Below are 19,975 nucleotides of genomic sequence, written 5' to 3'. Positions count from 1 at the left end.
CAGAGGCTGAACTTTTGAGGCTAAAATACCTGAATGAGCCCTCTTTTTTTACAGATTCACTGCAGCTATGTGGCTTTTGCAGGTAGATTTAAAACAGAACTAGAAGGCCAGTAAAGAATACTTCTTAGAAAATCAGTGAGCACAGCTAGTATTTATTATATTATATATTTATATATATTTTAAGACCTTCCAAAATACTTTGCAAAAAAATATAGCTTCCTATAAGGCCTTCAAATGGTAATATTTCTCTTTATCATTCTCCTAGTCCATGATAACTGCTTATTTAATACTTTTCTGAATTTTTTTCAAACCTTCCTTAGCCTAGACCTGCCCAGGCAGTGTGAAGTTCCTCATGTGACCTGCTGGCTGATTTTGAATATCCATTCACCTCTGAGCTGGTTGAGGCTGCTCTCTGCCTTGCTGGATCAGACTCTTGGCTCATCATTCCAAACTGCCAAGGTCTTTCATAACCTCTGATCTTTCATAACCCCAAACGCTAGCCAGTTCCTCTCACATGCCTTTCGTAACCTACACACACGCCACGTGTTTAATCTCGTCCACTTGGAATAGGCCCACCCTGATGAACCTGAAATACAAGTGTTTCTTGGGAGCTTTGTCTGCCTCAATCCTCCTGAGCCCCAGCCAGATATGCGAGGATGTCAGACTTCCTTCCCTGAAACAATGAATGCTCAGAGGAGGGGAAAACCTGTTCTCTCTGACCTCAGAGGAGAAAAGGGAGCCAAGTCATGGATTTCCTTCTCTCCTGGGGTGTGAAGCCCTAATTGACTGAGGTGTGGTTCAGCTGGGGGTGGCAGTCTCCTTCCCTTCCGGCACTAAGCCGCTGCACAGCGTCCATGGCGCGGCCGCACAGGGGTCCCCACTGTGGCCTGCTCGGAGCAAAAGCCAGGGTCACTCACTGGGGAAGCTGCTGCAGCTGGAATTGGTTTAATTCTGCCTCAGCAGACAGCTTGCCATTCTCTACTCCGACAGTAACCGCAGGCTGCAGTGATGCAATAAAATAGGTGCAGTTTTGCAGAGAGAGGGGGACCTCTCTGTAGCTACCCAGCTGTCGATGGGGAATCCTCAGATGCCTTCCAGTATGGATCTTTGTCACTTCATGGGTTTGATGGATGATCTCCTAACAGGGAATAAAATGGGAGGACAAGTGTATAACAGCTTTAATAAAAACAGAGGGGCAAGAAAAAAAAAAAGAAAAAGTAAGAAATCTTTTGCAATTATTAGCCTGAGTGTGAAGGAGCGTTCCCTCAGTGTGACAGCCAGAGGCTTGCTGCACTGTTATTAAAGTGCACTTCAGTGGGAATCCATGCAGATGGCTTTTTTACCCAGCATAGGATTATATTGGATTAGTCATATAAAATTGTTGTTTACCATCTCTAGTCCCTTTCCCCAGAGCTTTTATCAGGAATCTCACAAAGCATGTAGTTTGAGCCTGCCTTTCAGAGGTAGCCCAGATGAGCAGCTTTTTGCTTGTGTAAACTGCTACAATGTTGTAGTTTAATGCAATCCTCATGTTGCAATGGGAGATTTTACACCTGATAAAAGAGGCTGTTTGGCCCAGATTTTCCTTTTGCCTACAAGAAGGGAAGTTAGATCGTAAAGGGGATATTCTTTATTATTGCTGGACTTCCCAGAAGAGCTGTGCTGATCCCATTTTTGCTCCATCAGAGACAATCAAGCACTGGCACTGTTCTTCATAATTCTTGCTAATCAGTCATTTATGGCATAATGCTTGATTAATGCACTGTTCTGAGTGGTGTATGAGATATTTTTTGTGTTCCCTTTCTATCATGCAAAGCCATACTCTGACCATCTTCCTTCTCTATGCCCAAAAGGCTCAGGAATCACTGCTTAGACACAGTCCACATTTCCCTCCTGCCACACAAACTGTTTTAAACATGCAGTGCAAGGCTCTCCCTTTAGATCTACCCTGGGGGTTGGTTATAACAAGGAAATTTTTTTTCACTTCAAGGTCCGACAGACTGCTCTGGTAAAATGGTGTCCTTAATTTTTTTCTGGAGTTTTCAGACTGGCTCTGTCATCCTGGGAGATTTTCCCTTCCAGGAGATATGGCTGCAAGAACTTTTCTGAGGTGTGAGTGCCTTTGATTCTACAGTGAGAGATGTTTATCTTCTCTGTTGGGGGTTCTATTACAAGGTAATACAGTTCCAAGCTGTTACTCTTTTCCCTAGACCACATCTGTGGATGTAAAATAAATGGTATTTTCCCCTGGCCTTGAAGGGAGAAGCAGCAGACTGCCACAGGCATGCTAGTATTGGTTTTTGATCCACTGAAAACACTGAACATTATCCTCTGAAAACAGCCTAGTGTTATGACTTGATGTTTCTGTCACTGAAGGGAATGCAGAACTTCTGTCAGTGTGCTGTGACAGGGATGCTTGTAGCCTAATTTGGTTTAATAAATATTGCCTCTGGTTTTATCAGCTTTAAGATTAAATTTACTTTCTCATATATTATGAGAAAGTATTTTTTTGTTTCCAGTTCTGCAAATGGTCACCTTTAATCCAATCATATCTTGGTGCTTTTCCTCTTGATATGCAAGAAATGTCCATAAACTGATGTCTGAACTTTTGCTTTTAGCCAAAGTAGTTGTGTTGAGGCTTGGGAGAGCCAGACTGCTTCTCCCTGTTTCAGGGAAGGTTCCTGATCACAAATGGGATTATTACCCTGTCACCAAAGATCTAAACAAGATGGGGAAAGGGCCTTTTTCCCATGTTGGCCATTTTGTTCAAGGTTTTTCCATGATTTTTCAACTGGCATTTGTCTGTGAGACTGACAGCCCTAGTTGTGCCACAGGACATACCAGGCAGAAAAATCACATAAGTCTTGCCATCTTCCATCCTGAAAGGGACTCAGGAAGAAGTCACTGCTGACACAGTGGGTGGATGGAATAAAAGAGATTAATTTGGGGCAGGCAAAATTTATACATGATTTACAAAAGCATGTAGATTTTCATAGGAAAATTTTAATGCCTGGAAAATCAGATAAGGATGGTAGCTCTCTCTGGGGATTGAAAGGACACCTACTGACCTTTAATCCATGTAGAAAAAAAGCTACACTTGGGAGTTATTGTAGGGGGTTGCATCAGGCAATCCCATGCTTATATACTTTCTGACAAATCAATGATTTTGGTGCACATGGAGCTGAAAAAGAGTGAAATGGGTCACATTCTTGCTCTTTGGCAGCAAGTAGGAGATTCAGCACTGCTGGAATCAATGACACTTTCATTTGTGTGAGCCAGCATGAAATGTGTCTTTGTTCATACCAAACTACATTAAAACTGCAAATACATTAAAAATGCAAGGAAAAAAGATTGTGTTCAACAAATGAGCTGCATTAGAGTGTAGGGAAATGTTTCTGCTGTCACTGTTTACAGTGGAAAGTATCTTGGTGGCATTTCCTACATCAACTGCCACTGAGAAGTTTTTTAAAAATAACGTATTGTTAGGATCTTTGGAAAACTAACATGCTTCCTAATCAAGTACATATCAGTCTTTTATAATTTGCATAAACAATGGGGTTTTTTTATATACACATAAGCTAACATTAGCTTTTTGATTTTCAAAATCTGATGTCCAGTGCTACACACCAGCCTTGGGCCAATTTTACAAATTAATGGAGTATCATTTTATCCATTTGTAAGAATGGACGCACATTTTGAAGTGCAGCCTCTCAAAATCAATGGTGATTTTGAAGATGTTTGATCATAATGTGCATGACTAAACCAACAAGAGCTTCAGCTGTAGCTTTTCCAAAGGGTTTCAAAATACAAGTAGCAGGGTTTTGGTGTCATTTGGATGGATCAATGCTTGTTTGACAAAATCTGCATCTTACACAAACCCTTTACAGGTCTAGCTGCATAAGAACCTGGCTGTTGTCTGCTTCCTCTGTTTGTCTTCAATTCCCCTGCCAGGCATGGAAAAGTGGGAAAGAAGGGGACTGTATGCCTCGTTTCCTAGGTCAGAAATCAGGAATTCCTGTTTCCCTTTTAGCTCTATTGGTCTATTTCACAACTTTTTTGAGTTCTACTGGTAACAGTTTCTGAGTTTTGAAAACACTTAGGTCTTAAAATCTCTGCATAGCTGCATTGTCAACTCCTGGGTAAGCAGGAGAGCAGCAGTATGCCCAGAACTGGTTGTTGTATTGCTAGAAGAGCTGGGGAAACTGGGTCTGCAGGTTTCAGACATGGGAATCACAGAATGGGTCAGGTTGGGAGAGACCACAGTGGGTCACCTGGTCCAACCGCCCTGCTCAACCAGGGTCATCCCAGAGCACATTGCACAGGACTGTGTCCAGATGGTTTGTGAATATCTCCAGCGAGGGAACTCCACAATCTTTTTGGGAAATCTATTCCAGTGCACAACTACCCACACACTAAAGTTCTTCCTCACATCCAAGTGCAATTCCCTGTGCATCAGTTTCTGCCTGTTGCCACTTGTCCTATTGCCTGGCACCACTGAGAACATCCCAGACACCCCTGCTTTAAATATTCATGCACATTGATGGGGTCCTGTCTCAACCATCTCGAAGCTGAACAGGCCTAGCTCCCTCAGTCTTTCAAGTGACCCAAGACTCATCATGGGCTTGTCTTCTCTGCTGTTTCTGACCTAAGTTGTCCTCAGAGTGCTGCCTAGTGCTGCCTTTTCTATGCCTGCTCTGGTTTCTGCAGAAACACTGAATTAATCCATCTAGGCTTTTTGTTTTGCTTCTACACCCACAGTATTTAAAAAACCCTGAACAACCCCAAACCAAAAGCAAACACCTGGGTACCATAGGAATGTTAAGTACTATTGAGCCCTGCACATACTTTTTACAGTATTATTCCTTGATATCTAAGTGGCCTTGTCTTGTTTGATATAAAGTGATTATGACTACTGACATTCCCAGTATTGAGGAAATAACTGTTACCCTACTTGTACTGTCTACAGTGAATACTGGTATGCAGGATACACTGGATTCAGCTGTGTTGATTTCTCTCCACTGCACTCTTACACTTCATCTTCTCCTTGTCACTGGAAAAAAATATTTCTGAAGTAATTTTACAAACTTTCGCAAAATATCAGAATCTCTATTCTATCAGAGTGTGTTTTCTTCTAAATCAATATTCATTTAAATAGTGGCCTGGAAGGGACTTTTTGTCTGCTTGCTCTGTCACTGTGTTGTGCCTATTAGGTGTACCTGTATTTAAAGTCATTCCTGATCATTCTCTGATGCGTTTATTAAAATATATAGTGAGGAAGAACTATGTGTATTTTTCTCTTTGGTATCAAGAAATTTTCCCTTTCATCCAGCTGAAGGGATGAGAGATGTCTACTCTGTTAGACAGTAACTCTGTGTTCATTCTCCTCTGGAAGACACAGCAAACAATTACTACTGTCCTTTACAATAACTAAAGACAAAGTCAGTTAAAATGATTCTGATTTCAACACCTCCTGATATGCTGTATTTTCTTCTGTATGTAATTTTTATTCCTGTTTTACAGACTCCTCAGGACCTCACCTGAGACGTTGTTTGTGTTGGATAAACCAGAATAAAACTGAGTAACTGCATCTCAGGGTCTTGCTACTTCATCTGAAAATGTGATTTTCCTTTCCCTACAGCACCATTGCATTGCTGGCTGGTGCTATCCCTCCCAAGTTTATTTTTTCCTTGCTGCTACTGCAGCTAGTTACATCCAGCTGTCGTTTTACCAAGAAGCGACTGTGGTTTCCACAGTATGAACTGTCTGTTGCTAATTCATTCCATGTTAGTTGCTGACTGAAGTAGCGATTCTGATGCCAGGCAATTTGGAGTCAAGGTGATTCGTCACAGGCTCGTAGCGATTCTGATGCCAGGCAATTTGGAGTCAAGGTGATTCGTCACAGGCTCCAGCAATTAGCAGTGTTGGGTGTCTGCTTCTATGGAACCAACACAAGAAGTCTTCACAGGCAGGATTCCTGACAGCAGATAACACCACAGGCAAGTCCTTCCCTCACATGGACTCTCAGGTTGGTGACAGCCTCAGAGCTGGGATCTTGTGTCCATTCAGTTCAGCACAGCAAAGGCTGAGCTGAATATAGATTAGGCTTTCACCTTTCTCTGTGACCCCTGTGTGAAGTTCAAGAAGTTGACCGATGGGTGACTGCGTTGAGAGTGAAGGAGGAGAGATGCTGGGTTGTGCCCTGGAGCCAGAGGTTTGTGACACTTCCCTTAATCTGATTACAGTTCCAGTCCCTGCTTGCAGCCTAACCTGACCTGTCTCCTGCCATGTTTTTGGTGAACTGTTGACTCACAAGTAGGCAGTGATGAGCTCCTGTCATATCCACACCCTCTTCCCAGGCACAACAGGCTGAGAAAGCTGGGGCTGTTCAGACCTCACAGCCACCTGCCAGTATCCAGGGGGCCTACAGGGAAGCCAGAGAGGGACTCTTTATCAGGAGCAGTAGTGATAGGACAAGGAGTAATGAGTACAAACTGAGAGGGGAAATTTAGGCTGGATATTAGGAAGAAGTTCTTTACTGTGAGGGTGGTGAGGCACTGCAACAGGTTATCCAGGGAGGTTGTGGATGCCCCACAGTATTTAAGGCCAGGTTGGATGGAGTTCTGAGCAACCTGGTCTGGTGGCAGGTATCCCTGCACAGGTCAGCAGGTTTGGGACTAGATGATCTTCAAAGGTCCCTTTCAACCCTTAGCATTCTATGATTCTGTGATTGGTTCTATGCAAAATTTGCCAGACACTGCAATCACGTGGGCTACATGGTCAAGATGGAGAGGCAGGTGGCATCTGGCAACATTTCATACAAAAGGAAAAGAAAAAAAAGGAAGAAAGAAGGAAATGTGATGTGCTTTAAAAAATGAGTGAGGCAAGATTTTGCACAAAAACAGATGCAGAGAACAAGAGAAGACCTAGATTTGAGACCTACTGAATGAGAGAGGAAGTGCAAAGGTTTTAAACTGCCACTAACAAAGGCTTGGAAGACCAGCAGGCAATAATCACTGCTTTGGGTCAGTCTTGCTGTGTGTGATAGCTGGTCTTCCTGTGGCTGGTGAGTGCCTGCTGTTGGTATGGTATCTGCAAAGTCCAGTCCTGAGGGTGGAGTGCTTTCATCCTGCCTGTGTGCCCTGCAGCCTGGTCTGCCAAAAATACCAGAAAAATAACCCAAATCACAGAATCACAGACTGGTTTAGGTTGGAAGGGGCCACGGTGGGGCATCTGGTCCAACCTCCCTGCTCAAGCAGGGCAATCCCAGAGCACATGGCACAGGATTGTGTCCAGATGGTTCTCGAATATCTCCTGGGAGGAAGACTCCACATCTCTCTGGGTAACCTGTTCCAGTGCACGGTCACCCCACAGTAAAGTTCTTCCTCATACCCAGCTGGAACTTCCTGCAGGTCAGTTCGTGCCCATTGCCTCAGCACCACCAACTCTACGGCCACAGCCCCTGGTCCCGGGGGGGCAGAAGCATTGCCAGGCAGGCTGCTGTCTCCTGACAGGGGGATGTCACAGGCACATCCTGAACCTGTTGTCATGGGGGTAGATGCAGAACCTGCTTCTGCAGAGATCCCTCACTTGGCGTGTGTCGGTGTATCCGTGCAATCTGCGGCCGGCAGAGTTCTCAATCCCCGCCGGTCGGTCCCTGCTAGTCACAGGAAATCACAGAATATGCTGAGATGGAAGGGACCCAGCAGGATCATCGAGTCCCACTCCTGTCCCCTGCGCAGCACACCCTGAGTACCACACGCACCAGATGAACCTGCCAAGGCCACTAATGACAACTGAAAAGGGCGTTTTCTCGCCGGCTGCGGAGGCGGAGGCTCGGGGCCGCGGCTGCAGCCGCTGCCGGAGCACGCAGGTCGGCCCGGGGGAGGGAGAAGCCGCGCTCCCGGGCCGCAGGCATGGCGGCACGGCTCCGGAGCGCGCCGCCGTCGCTCGACTGTGACGTCACTGCTCGCGGCCTATCCCGGGGCCCATCGGGGCCGGTCCCGGCTGCCTATCCCGGCCTATCCCGGTTTGTCCCGCCCACTTCCCCGGCGCTCGCCATGGCCCTGCCCGTCGTGCACAGGTGCCTCCAAGTGAGTGCGGCCCCGGCTCCCGGGAGCCCCGGCCCGGGAGTGCCCGGGAGGCCTTGGGAGCCTCGGCTGGGCCGGGTTTGCCCTTCGGTACCGAGCTCAGCGCAACGCGGGGCTCGGTGCTGACCTCGGTGCTGGCCCAGGGCTTCGGATGTACTTAATACCTTGTAGGATAAAGCAAGATAGTTTCTCATATATATATATATTATATATATCTATATATCTATATATATCATATATATATATATGATATATATTTTACATATATACGTTATAGAAGATATAATTTCTACTACTATATTATATATATACACACATTATAGTATATGTTATAATATATAATTATATTATAATATATACAAGAAATATATATATATATAACTATATATAAAAATATATTTGTATATATGTAAATAGTTTGGTATATGTCCATACTTATATATACACATATACGCACCTGCATGCACTTATATATGATATATATATCCATCCTTTGTATGGTTATATATGCTACATCTAAAACTATAAGTATTTAGTTGTAGGTTTTATATATATCATATACTGCCTTGTATATGGCTTTATATATTATATGTACAAAATATATATAGCTATTTATTGCCTTATGTTACTGTACTATACAGTATACATTTATATTTATATTTTTATATATATATATGTGCATATATATATGTGTATATATATATGTGTATATATATATGTGTATATATATATATATATCTATATATGTCTGCATACTGGTGGGCAAGGTCCAGCAAACATGCATGCAAGAAGTTCAGCCAGTGTGGCTGTCTTTCTGTCTCTGGTGAGGTTAAATAAAAAATAAACACCAGCTTAGTTGCAGAGCTGATGTTTGTAGTTTAAGAGTATAACTTGGATGCTTTGTCCCTCTGTGAATTATTTAAAATGCAAAACGTTCTGTAATGAATTATGAAGTTATAGTAAACACCTTTAATAGATATTTGTAGAGAAGCTTTGTTGTGGTCAAGCGTTCATAAATTTGAAGCCAGTTGTTTCTCCTGCCATTTTCCTTTTAGATACTTCTATAGTTTAGGAAAAATGTGAAAGAAAAAACATTTTGGGACATGGTTTTAATATGAAGCATTATCAGCTTAATTAACTTGATTTGAAAGCATTCCTTGATTTTTCATTTTTCAATTCTCTTCCTTTTCAGCTCACTGATGAAAATGAGCAGTTAGTCAAGAAGGTGAAAAAACTACAGATAAAAAATAAGGAGCTAGAAAAGAATCTGGGTCAGATTCAAGATCAACTGCATCTGCAGCAGTTAATGCATGTCTGTGGCACAAGCAGAGAGTAAGAATTGTCAAACATTTCTTTTACATCAAAAGAAGTGCAGCATTTCAAGACTTTTGTTTCCATGTCCTTAAGAAGAGCTAGGCATTATCTTGTCTGTATATTTTAAGGAGTCATGGGTGAACAGGATGGTGGGGTGGAAAATGTTGGCGGCCTGTAAAGAACAAAGGGTGTCTGGGGCATCTTGTACAAAATTTATTGCAGTGAAAGAAACAGTTTTAATAACAAAAAGGTATACTCCTGCTTAGCCAATATGCTCTCTCTGTCAAACTGTGAAGGCTTTCACACTATTTTTCTACCAAAAAGTAGTGAGATAAAGATAAGTTGAGGAGCATCAATGCTGCTTAAAAGATTTAGAACCTAAGGACCTGAAAAACTGAAGTGCTAGTGGTTTGGAGAGTGTCTTGCCAGGATTTACGTATCGGTTCACAAAAATCTTCCAGGGCTTAAGTTTTGGTGTGTTTATGATCCTGCCTGGAAACCTCTACGATAAAATCAAACTGAAAAGTTACTTGGTCTTTTTCTGTTGCTTTGTTTAATTAATTAAATTTGTGAAATATGATTTTATGAAGCTGTTGTGTTTGTTTCAATTAAGTGTTCAAGTTCAGACAGAAACCCATTTATGGCATAAGGGTGGAGGCAGCAAGGATCTGGTTCTAGAGAGTGACAGTGTCAGGTGAGTTCTTGAAAGCTGCTTCTTCACAGAATTATTCTTCTCTGTAGCGTAGAAAATGTTCATGGTTAAGTCAGTTGATTTTTTTTAAGCTGTTATGCAAGTGGCTTTCAGCCTTTGAAACAATGGGAAATCATTCACATTTTAAAAATAACTACAGAAACTTGGCTTGAACTTGAAAATAGCACCAAGCAAAGAATGAAATGGATTTCTTTCTCAGGTAGTTCATTGAGAAAAATTCAATGACCTAGGAACCTCCTTCGTGTGTCTGTGCACACATTTGATCTTTTTTGTAGATTTTTTAACCTAGAATTTTGTGGTTTCATCTTCTATTTTGTGGAACCTTTCTTAGCTCATTTTATATTGCCCAGTGTTATGTGCATATTAAATTTATAGGCTGGTACTGTTTTTGAAATAAGCTAGGGAAGCAGTTCTACTTTTCAGTGTAATAATTTTAGAGTTGAGCCACTCGTTACTGTAGTTTGCCAATAAGTGATAGAATTAAACTCTGTTAACTCCTTTTGTGGTGCAAAAGCTAAAATTTTGTCTTTAAGAAAAAATATAATGAAACATTTTAACAACTAGGCAAACTATGTAAAATATTGCTTCATCCCTCTATCACTTGATTGTAAAATTGTAAAATTTTAGGCTGCTCATCCTTTCAAAGGCTGCTTTTTGTCCGCTTACATAAATGTGGATCTTACACAGACCTCTGTTGTTGCTCTTTGGCCAAGTGCTCTGTTTTTAGTGTTTCCTTTAGGTGGCTGTAGAAGACCCATCTTGTGTTTTTTTAAAAATATCTTTACAGTGTGCTGGACTCTGCAAGCTATGCAACTACATAGGAAGGCTGGGTGACTGGCTCTGGGCTCGAACTGAGTTCCTAGTTAGGTGCTCATGTTGAAGAAGTCCAAGTTAGTCTTTCAGTTGAGTTCTGTACCTGCCTTGTGTTAGATTGCACGTAGATAACCTGACCTAGTTATTTTTTCTAGCATCTGTTTGCATGTTCTTTCACAAAGCTGTGCTGTGCTGCAGTATTGCTCATCCTGCTTGTGGTGTACAGTTATGACTTATTATGAATGGCAGCTCTTATTGTGATTCCTAAAAAAAAATAGGAAAAATGTCTGCTCATGTCCATCAGTGAAATTGTGGGTCTCGTGCATGTTGGCTGAATGCTATGAAATATGGTAGGAAATTAGTACAGCAGAACTTGATGCAAAATAACATCAGGGGGAAAGTTAACAGCCCCAATCTGTTTATTTGACATTTATTTTACCCACTCATTTTCACATTGATTCCATTCACTCATATCCTCACACCTACACACTTGGAAGCAATGAGATGTTTTGTGCAACACATAGAGGGGGGAACTGCCTCATGTGTCCTCATCATATGTTCTTGATTGGTGCTTTTAAACTTTTAAAAATCCTTTAGGAGTGTCCTTTTGCTATTCCTGTTGTGCCAGTGGGGAGAGGAATGATGTATGTGACATGCTGCAAAGTCACTGCCAGCCTCCTGTTACTGCTCTCTTCCCTCAAAGAGTGATTTGCACCGAGGTTTAATCAGAGTGTGGCCTTGTGTGCTGGACAAAAACAACGGGGTCCTCAGTCTGGATGAGTAAAAAGGATTCTTTGCCATCCATACAGACCATTCTTTTAACTTGCTTTGCTGTTATTTCTGTTATTTCATTGTAATGTTCTGTTGTTGACAGTCACATTTCATTCACTGCCATCTTGAATATTTCTTTTACAAGTCTCTGCAGCACAGCTACAGCCCAAGCGATCTCTGTGGGGCATCTCTAATACTTTTACCATAAATGATGCTACATTTTGTTGTCTTTCATGTTTTACAGCAATTTATGCATTTCTTCTGTTTTAGACTACTTCAGATGTTTAATGAGCTACAGAAACGTTATGTTAAAGAAACCAAAATAAACAAGGAGCAAAGTGAAGCAATTAAAAATCTCACTGTAAGTAGAATTTGTAGGAGCTGGTATCAAACAGGCAAACATAAGCTTTTAGGGAGACTGAAGAGTAATTCTTACATTTGTGAATTGAGACCATACTTTTTATACTTAATTTTCCATGACAGGGATAATGGAGGGTAGCCTGTAGTTGTCTTTAAAAGTGAACTTCATCACTGGTGTGTCTGTAGCAGAAAGCTGTCTCCCCTTTCCTTGCTTTTTTCTTTACCCATCCACCTACACCCCCTTCCAATTGTATATGCACCTTTTGCACCAGCCCTAGTGTTTTTCTGCATGTGTCATGAGCTGATTTTTCTCAGCAATTCGGCAGAAGGCAAACAAAATGAAGACAAAGAATCTTCTTCTGGATAGCAAGGTCTGTGGCCCTGCTGTGCAGAGTCTGGTATCATAAATGGAGTGAAGGTAGGGTTGTGTGGCCAGGAGCAGAAGTTTCAAGAGGCTGTTGCCTCTTCAGGCATGGATCAAGCATTGCAGCTGACCAGTATAATTTCCTCATTTGTGCTTTTTTTTTCTCCTTTCAGACCTTTTGGGTGAATGTAGTTTTTAAATCAGCAGTTGAAAGCTCTAGGTTTGCATTTGGAATATGTTTCCAGTTGTATTCAGTTGAACTGTGTTTTTTCTATGCATTTAAAAAAAATTGTCTCAACAGATTAAAATTAATGAGCTAGAGCATAATCTTCAAGAGCAAAAGCAAAAAATTGAGAAACTGGAACATAAAAAGGTTTCTTGGAAAACTAATGCTGTTTCTGGAAAACGAAGTCAAACCCCAGAAGGAGGAGTAATTTCTCACAGGGACATTTCTGCAAAGGAGTCCTGTTGCAGTAGATTTTTAGGTAATGGTACAGGTAATTCTGATAATGTTCCTTCCAATACACCCAGCAGAGAGAATGCATTTCATTTCTGATCTAGAGGCCACTCCAGGCTATTTCTTCAACTAGCAGTATCTAAAATATTTTTTTTTATTATTTTTTTTATTTTTGAAAACCTTGTCATGTAAAAATGGCATTTTGTAGTCTAGGATTCCACCTTGCATTTGTTTGTGATAAAATGTTTGCTGTTTTCTCTTTTTCTGAAACTGTTCCATTGTTGTAATCCGAGTTGGGAGTCCATGGCTGTATTTAGTGCTGGTATTTATTCCAGTGAGATGTATCTGTGCAGATCTCTTAGTAATAATGTTTGCTGCACCAGTCTTTGGTTTTCAGACACTGAGATACAGAATAACCTGGTTTTAGCCTTAAAACATTGGACAAGCCTGGACAGTGCTGGTTTCAGTGCATTCTTCCTCACATAACTAAATTCAGAATTTAAGGTGTGATCTTCCACTTCAAAGCATAGAAAAGAGATGGATGAGATCATATAATGTAGGCATAATTTTCAGGAAATGTGCTATCAGCAAGGGCTGATGTGACCCTCTCATAATCCAGAAAAAGGCAATAAAGGCATGTGATGTGTGTTTTGTGGATTGTAAAGTAAAATAATCCCACATTCTAAGAATCTGGCAGATTCAGATTGTCCAACTGGCAGATGCTGCTGTCATTCCTAGTACCTGGGAATGTGCTGGGCCAGTTTTTAAGATTAAATCACTGTATGAAAAAGGTACTTTAAGAAGCTGAACTATAATTTTCTAATATCACAAAAGCTAGGCAGCTTTTTAGCTGTAATATGATTCATATGAGGGGGAGGTTGACTGTAATGGTTGAACTCTACATTTTTTCATTTGAATATAGAGCTATTGTTGAAGGAGATTAAAAAGCTGAAGAAAGAAAATGGAAAGTTGTCTGCAGAAAAGAGAGCACTAAAAAATGAATTAGCTGGATTAGACAAGGTAATTTATTTTAAGACAAGCTTAACAGTAGGTGATTTTTGAAAAACTAACTTTTTTGCCTGAGCTGAAACTTCTTTAGGCTGAACATATGTTGTTATCAAAAAATACATAATACATAAAACACAAGAAAAAACAGTGTATAGTATTCTGAGAGAGATGGAAATGAAAGACTTCTTTAAGCATTCATGTCCTAAAGGGCTGCTCAGCTAAGGAAGACTATTTTCCCTTGAACTTAAACATGTCAAAGTTATGCCTTTGACAGAACTACAAGTTTAGGGAGGGCAGAGGCTTTGAATTTTTTGTTAGATCTATAGGTGTAAAAAGTGAAAATCTGAACATTTGGTAATTCTTAAAGTTATGTAACAAGATGATGAGATCTTACCTAACTGTAGAAGATGCAGTTGAATGTACTGACATAAGATTTTATTTTCAGCAACAAATTGTTTAAAGTGATTTTTGCCTGTTCCTTGTCTTTTTTTTTTTTCTTTTTTCTTTTAAGAATCTCTTTTCTTACCTTACAGTCATTTCTCCAAAACCAAATAACATTTTGGTATTAATTCCAGGGTAACAGTAAAAGAGGGTGATAGTTCATTGGATGTGTAACTTGTAGCATTAAGCCAGTGTGAGATCCCTGTGTTTGGGAATCAGGGACAGTGTGTGGCTGACAGCTTCGTCTTGCAGGAGAGAGATACAGAAACCTGAGATTGCAGCTCTTTATCAGTGTTCCCTTTTTAAGGTAGTTTTAAGTCACTGTATGTTGTATGTATGTAGCTGTGCATTTAAAAAATGCTGGATGAATAGGGAGGAGAATGTCAAATATAGATGATTATAGCGAGATACATTGTTATTTTGGTAGCTAAAACATTCAAGGATTGGTGAAATGAAGTCTGGGTGGTTATACTCTTCTGTCCATATATTTCTCAACAATTTCTGACTTCACTTACAAAGGATCAGGATGTGACATTTTTCCCTTGTCATATTGGACTGTCATTTTGTAGCTGTGTGGTAAATCCATATTTTTGCCTTTTTAAAATTCATTATTCCTATTATTAGTCTGTATTCCATCCTCTAACATAACTTGAACACTGCTTGTGTGTTCAGAGAAGAAATTATTAAATTATTACCTAAGGTTGTAGTTGATTACTGTATCTGGCCACAGCTGTGTTTGCATAACTCAGCCTTACACTGACAAAAATATAGGAAGTGACTTTGAACTCGGGAGTAACTGAACTGCTGACTAGCTTTTACTGAGAATGCCTTTGAAAAAAACTTAAGATGAATATTTCTGGGTTTTTCTAGGATTTTTTTGAAGAGGTGGAAGATTTAAAACATGCTGTACAGGAATCTATGAAACTGAACAATGAGTATGAAAAATGCTTGAAACAAATAAGTGTAATATATGGACTTCCTTTTACAGCACATTTGTAACTACCGGCTAATTTAATGCCAGGTAGATTTTTCCACATATTTTTTATACTTACTGCAACATTTAAACCTACCATTGCTTAAGTGGTAAAAACCACAGTTTGATAATATAGATTCAGTAATGTGATCTCAATATAACAAGTGCTTGGAAATGTTGTATTTTGTGACCTTGATTTTTTTTTTTTTTGTTTATATATTTTTAAATAAACTGTGATCTGCATAACTTCAACTAAGGTTCAAATGCATCTCTTTCACACTTGCAGAATATACTCTGGTTGTGAGTGTTTATGGGAATACAATAAAATTGTTTAATTTTGCAGAATTTCCCAATTTATCCTTTTCTATAAGCTACATGAAATCAAATTGTCTGTGTAGATTTATCAGTCTGTGAATTTCAGCCCTAAGGATGTGCTAATGCAAACAAAGATTAATTCTATCATTAAATTATTGCAGAGGGGTTTCTTGAAAGAAAAATGCGAAATCTCTGCTTGGATTTTTTCTTTAATCCCAATAATAAGTGAAAAATTTTTGATGAAGGAAGGATTTAGTGTTCAGAATTGGAAAGTGTATTCAGAGCATTTTGCGTCATCAAAAGAAGAATTCATCAGAAGCTCTTTATTGATTCAAGAGTGAGGTACTCGAAGAACTCTGGTATTTGAAGAGCTGAAAAGGAAAGTGGGAGTGCAGAAAGTCACAGTCCACAAGGCAAAAACAGGAAAGTGAGCTGGGAATGAAAAGGGAAACTCCCAGTTACAAGTGGAGCTTGCAGAACCTTGTGAGATTTGAATCTGAACTTGTTTGTAAGGACATTCCATGAAAGATGAACATGGTTACATTACAGAAGTGTAATTTTCTGAAAGGTGTAAATCTACCTTTGTGACATTGTAATGGGAGAGTTGAGTGAAAACTGCTTAGAAAGACACAGCTTGCTTATAACCCAATACAGCTTCTTTAGCTCTATAAAAATACATGGACACTATTGAGGGATGGGACTAGGAGCAGAATTAAGACTCTTGTGTCCCACTTGGTTTATTAGGACAGTTTTATGCAGCTGTAATTTAACAAAGAAATTTGCCTCAAAGCATGTGGGGTGCTCAGAGTTGCATATTCAGTAAGTGCTAGGGAAAGCTCCAGAACTCCTTGTGCCTGCTCTGGCTATAGACCACTGCGTTCCCTTGTTTCATGGCTCACTTGTAAATTAAAGCTGGATAATGTTCTGAACAAGAGATAGAAAAGGGAAACAGAAGAGGAGCGATGCAGGTCTGCATTGCCAATAAACTTGATGGAAGAAAATAAGGAGGAAACGTATAATAGGAAATTGTAAGTGCAAAAATATTTGTAACATTTGTTAATAAGTAAAATAAACATGAGTGCTGGAGAAGGAAGCAGTGCCAGTCACTGGAGCCTTTCTCCCCAGTGTTGTGGTGTAAAGTTACACTTCCAGCGTGTTTAAACTTTGGTCCCGTTGTTAAATGATTCAGTAATTGTCCTTGTCCACTTACTGATTTTTAAATGTCGTGCAGAACAAGAAATAGTGAGGAATCCTTCAGTCCTTCCTCATAACCAAAGTCTCCCAGCTCTGGTGAAGGAATCTGCTCTAGTGAGAATAATGAGCCGTGTTGAGGGGGAGCAGCAGCAAGGCGCTGTGCAGCGACGTGCGGAGCCACAGCTCCAGGCAGCAGCGGCTGTGCAGCCCAGCGGAGGTGGGCTGGGATGGGCTGGGATGCACTGGGATGGACTGGGATGGGAGGTGGCAGAGCGAGGTGGGCAGGGATTTCTCTCAGCCAGTAGTAGGAGCTGTTTTTCAGCTCGATCTGCATCGCTGACTTTCTATGAGGTTGGGTTGGGTTTTTTTTCCTTATTTCCCTTTCCGCTTTTCCTTTCAGTATGAGGAATGCTGGCGGTGTAGGGTGCGGATGGAGCATCTCTGGCAACTTCCGTGCTTGCAGCACAACTCCCCAAACAGTAACATTTAGCAGCAGAAACACCGGAGGAATGTTTGTGGAAGTGACAGGCTCTGTGGCATTGATTGTGTCTGTTGCTGCTTGTGACTTTTGAAAATGGAAGTTTTGCCTTGAAGATATTTTTATTTTCTACTGATTGCAGGTTTGGTTTGTTGTTGGTGGTTTTTTTTGGTTTTTGTTTTTTGATTTTTTTTTTTTTTTTTTTTAAATTGGCAGTGTCAGATTGCTCTTGAAGATGTGTTTTACATTTATTTATTTATTTTCTGGACATGGCTAATTCAAGTTAAATGATTTACTGGCATTTCTTGTTCAAATGAATACTGTTTTTGTTGGAAGAGCGGACTGTCTCAGACTACCAAAGTCTAAATCCAAATAAGTACTATTTCCTAATTTGCAGGATAAAACCATAAAAATACATTTGTAGATAATATTCTTTGGATAAGAATTTGCCTGTCTTTTTGTCCTTGTTGCTGTACCAGTTAGCAGATACCTCTGCTTTGATCTTGCCTCCTTGTGAGATGTTCAAGCAAGGTGTTAATCTTTTTGCTAGTTAAAGTGCAGGTGAGATGTGTATTAAACAGGTTAATCAGTCTATATGTGTAGTTCCACACGTTGTGCAATTGTGACATTTGGCCAGTGACTTTTTCCTGCTAAACCAAGGTTAGGTAGAACTGAATTCCATGCAATTAAGTATTAATCATGCTACTGTTTGATAATGCATATTAGAAATGTTTCATGGTGCAGGTTAATGGTTCTTTGTCTCAAATAAATACTTTGTAGTGCTGATATAGGAAGCTTGTGTTTGAAAGTAAGTGGCTATTATCAAATAGGGGTTTTGGTTGGAAACATAATAGAATAATCATCAGCATTCACTTTCCATGAGACATAAATCAAATGGGCTAGTTCATAGGACAGAGAAGCAATTTAACTTTGTTTTGTGTTCTGCATATAACTGAGGCCAGGATTTTAGAAACAATCCAGTAATTTTTTGTGGTTTTGTAATTTTCTCCCAATTTTCCTTGTATTTGGAGTATAAATTTTCAAAGGTACCAAATATTCACACCTATAGTCAGATTTAGCTAATTCAGACTTGGTCTGCTGATCACTGAATACTGTGTTCTGTAATTGCTCACATGGTGGATATTAGTCCTAAATGAGAATTTTTCTGTTGTAGAAAGCAAAATTGCAGTCCTATTGTTGGGTGGGGGCGGCACATATCGTGTATTTCTCTGGAAGTTGTTCTGAGCCTGTGAAGCAGCATCTCTCTAGGTCCCCTGGAGTCCCTTTACTGTAACCATGCTACAGTGTTTACCTTTAAGGAGCCGGGCTTTCAAACCTGCAGTGCCCTTTGAACTGAGACCCTGAGAGGCTGGACCTGGATAGTGAGGGATTTCATTGGAGTGTAAGGGCTGGTGTCCCTGTTCTCTCAGCTCGGATACTTTCTTGCGGGCGCTTACCCTGAAGAAGTGTTTCTTCCAAGGGCTGTGGAAAACCAGAAAAAAATACTGAGTTTCAAAAGGGGTAAAGTCCCTGTCTAGGTTACAAGGTATCCAAGGCAGCAGAAAGCAGTAAATACAGTTACCTCACCAGTTTGGGCTCAGTTACTGTTTCTCTACAGCGCAGTGAAGTTTATTTTTTCTGAGGCTAGGTGTTTCTCGTTTTCCTCTTGTCAGAAATGAAGAAGCATAAGTTAATTACCTGTGTATCTATGCCTGTGTCCCTGGAAACCTCCTGTAAACTTGTTCTGGGATAGTGAATTGTCCATGGTTTTTGGAGATTACAACAAACCACATTAAAGGTGGTAATGCTATTGATTTGGTGTAGTCATGTTCTCTACTTGTGCTGGAAGATATCCTCTGGGAGTTGTTTAGCCTGGAGAAAAGAAAGCTGAGGGGAGACCTTATTGCTCTCTACAAGTACTTGGGATTAGGCTGTAGCCAGGGGGGTGTTGGTCTATTCTCCCAAAAATAAATGATGGGACAAGAGAAAGTGGCCACAAGTTTGTCAGTGGAGGTTTAGATTGGATTCTAGGAAAAATTGCTTCAATGGAGGAGTTGTCCTGTATTGGAAAAGGCTGCCCAGGGAAGTGGAGGAGTCACAATCCCTGCAGGTATTTAAAAGATGTATGGATGTGGCACCTAGGTGACATGGTTTAATGGTGGACTTGGCAGTGCCATAGGGTTAAAGCCTGGACTCAGTCTTGGGGTTCTTTTCCAACCTCAGTGATTCTGTATGGATCCTAATGGATTTTCTTTTTTCTTTGTTGCAGTCGCTGCTCAAGCTAAGCTCTGTCTTTACCTACCTTTGACCCCCACTCATAGTGTTTTCACTGCAAAGGTCTAAAAAAGCATCATGCACCAAGATCCTGGCTGGTTGTAATCTGCTTTCCTTGGTGCCGGTGGGAGTGAGTGCAGTTCTGTGCTCAGCTGGCCGTCTGTGTGCCTGGAGGAGAACTTAAAGTGTAAAGTCAATTACATAGTCCCAAGCCTTTCAGGGCGACAAGAAGCTAACACTGTAGGCCTTGCATAGTAGCTTTCCACAGAGAATGCTGACTTAATGAATATTTTATTTCTTATTTTCTCCACAGAGATTTTGTACTGACAAAAAATCCAGCGTGATCCTTTGAGTAGCCCAAGCTGTTTCTATCCAAGAGAGGAGGACTTGAGCCATTGTCTTATGCTGGTACTG

At 40.6% G+C, this 19,975-nt stretch overlaps 1 protein-coding gene and 1 long non-coding RNA gene across 13 annotated transcripts; one reads left to right on the top strand and one right to left on the bottom strand.

Annotated features, from left to right (window-relative positions):
• Positions 1-130: 130 nt before the first annotated feature.
• Positions 131-7,934, bottom strand: LOC147655507 (uncharacterized). Its single transcript, XR_015287989.1, has 3 exons — positions 5,901-7,934; positions 4,952-5,850; positions 131-1,138 (listed from the first exon to the last, which is right to left on the bottom strand). It is a non-coding gene; the product is annotated as an uncharacterized LOC147655507 (long non-coding RNA).
• On the top strand, positions 7,913-19,963 carry LOC147655506 (uncharacterized). 12 transcript variants are annotated; one of them, XR_015287982.1, is made up of 9 exons: positions 7,997-8,264; positions 9,280-9,419; positions 10,015-10,095; positions 11,968-12,058; positions 12,723-12,906; positions 13,801-13,898; positions 15,198-15,348; positions 16,847-17,026; positions 19,875-19,962. XR_015287982.1 is itself a non-coding variant. In XM_086892871.1 (7 exons), the coding sequence occupies exons 1-7, from the start codon at positions 7,914-7,916 to the stop codon at positions 19,911-19,913; spliced, it is 810 nt and encodes a 269-aa protein (XP_086748997.1). In that variant the 5' UTR covers position 7,913; the 3' UTR covers positions 19,914-19,963. The 12 variants fall into 12 exon arrangements, 8 of the variants coding, with proteins under 8 accessions (XP_086748997.1, XP_086748987.1, XP_086748973.1 ...); XR_015287978.1 differs by lacking the exon at positions 15,198-15,348 and having other exon boundaries at positions 7,913-8,090; XR_015287976.1 differs by lacking the exon at positions 15,198-15,348 and having other exon boundaries at positions 7,913-8,090; positions 12,723-12,918.
• The last annotated feature ends 12 nt before the right edge of the window (positions 19,964-19,975 follow it).

The sequence above is a fragment of the Cyanistes caeruleus genome, chromosome 1, assembly GCF_971803275.1.
Source record: "Cyanistes caeruleus chromosome 1, bCyaCae1.hap1.1, whole genome shotgun sequence".
In the NCBI taxonomy this organism is placed as follows: Eukaryota; Metazoa; Chordata; class Aves; order Passeriformes; family Paridae; genus Cyanistes; species Cyanistes caeruleus.
Note: the sequence above shows the minus strand (reverse complement) of the source record. Positions and strands in the feature narration are given on the sequence as shown.

What these genes read in the sequence shown, in the direction of transcription:
- LOC147655506 (XM_086892839.1), top strand. Translation starts at nt 7,914, where the DNA reads ATGGCGGCACGGCTCCGGAGCGCGCCGCCGTCGCTCGACTGTGACGTC. An exon ending in GTCTGTGGCACAAGCAGAGA is followed by an intron (nt 9,420 to 10,014) that starts GTAAGAATTGTC and finishes GTTTCAATTAAG; the next exon opens with TGTTCAAGTTCAGACAGAAA. An exon ending in ATTTTTAGGTAATGGTACAG is followed by an intron (nt 12,919 to 13,800) that starts GTAATTCTGATA and finishes ATTTGAATATAG; the next exon opens with AGCTATTGTTGAAGGAGATT.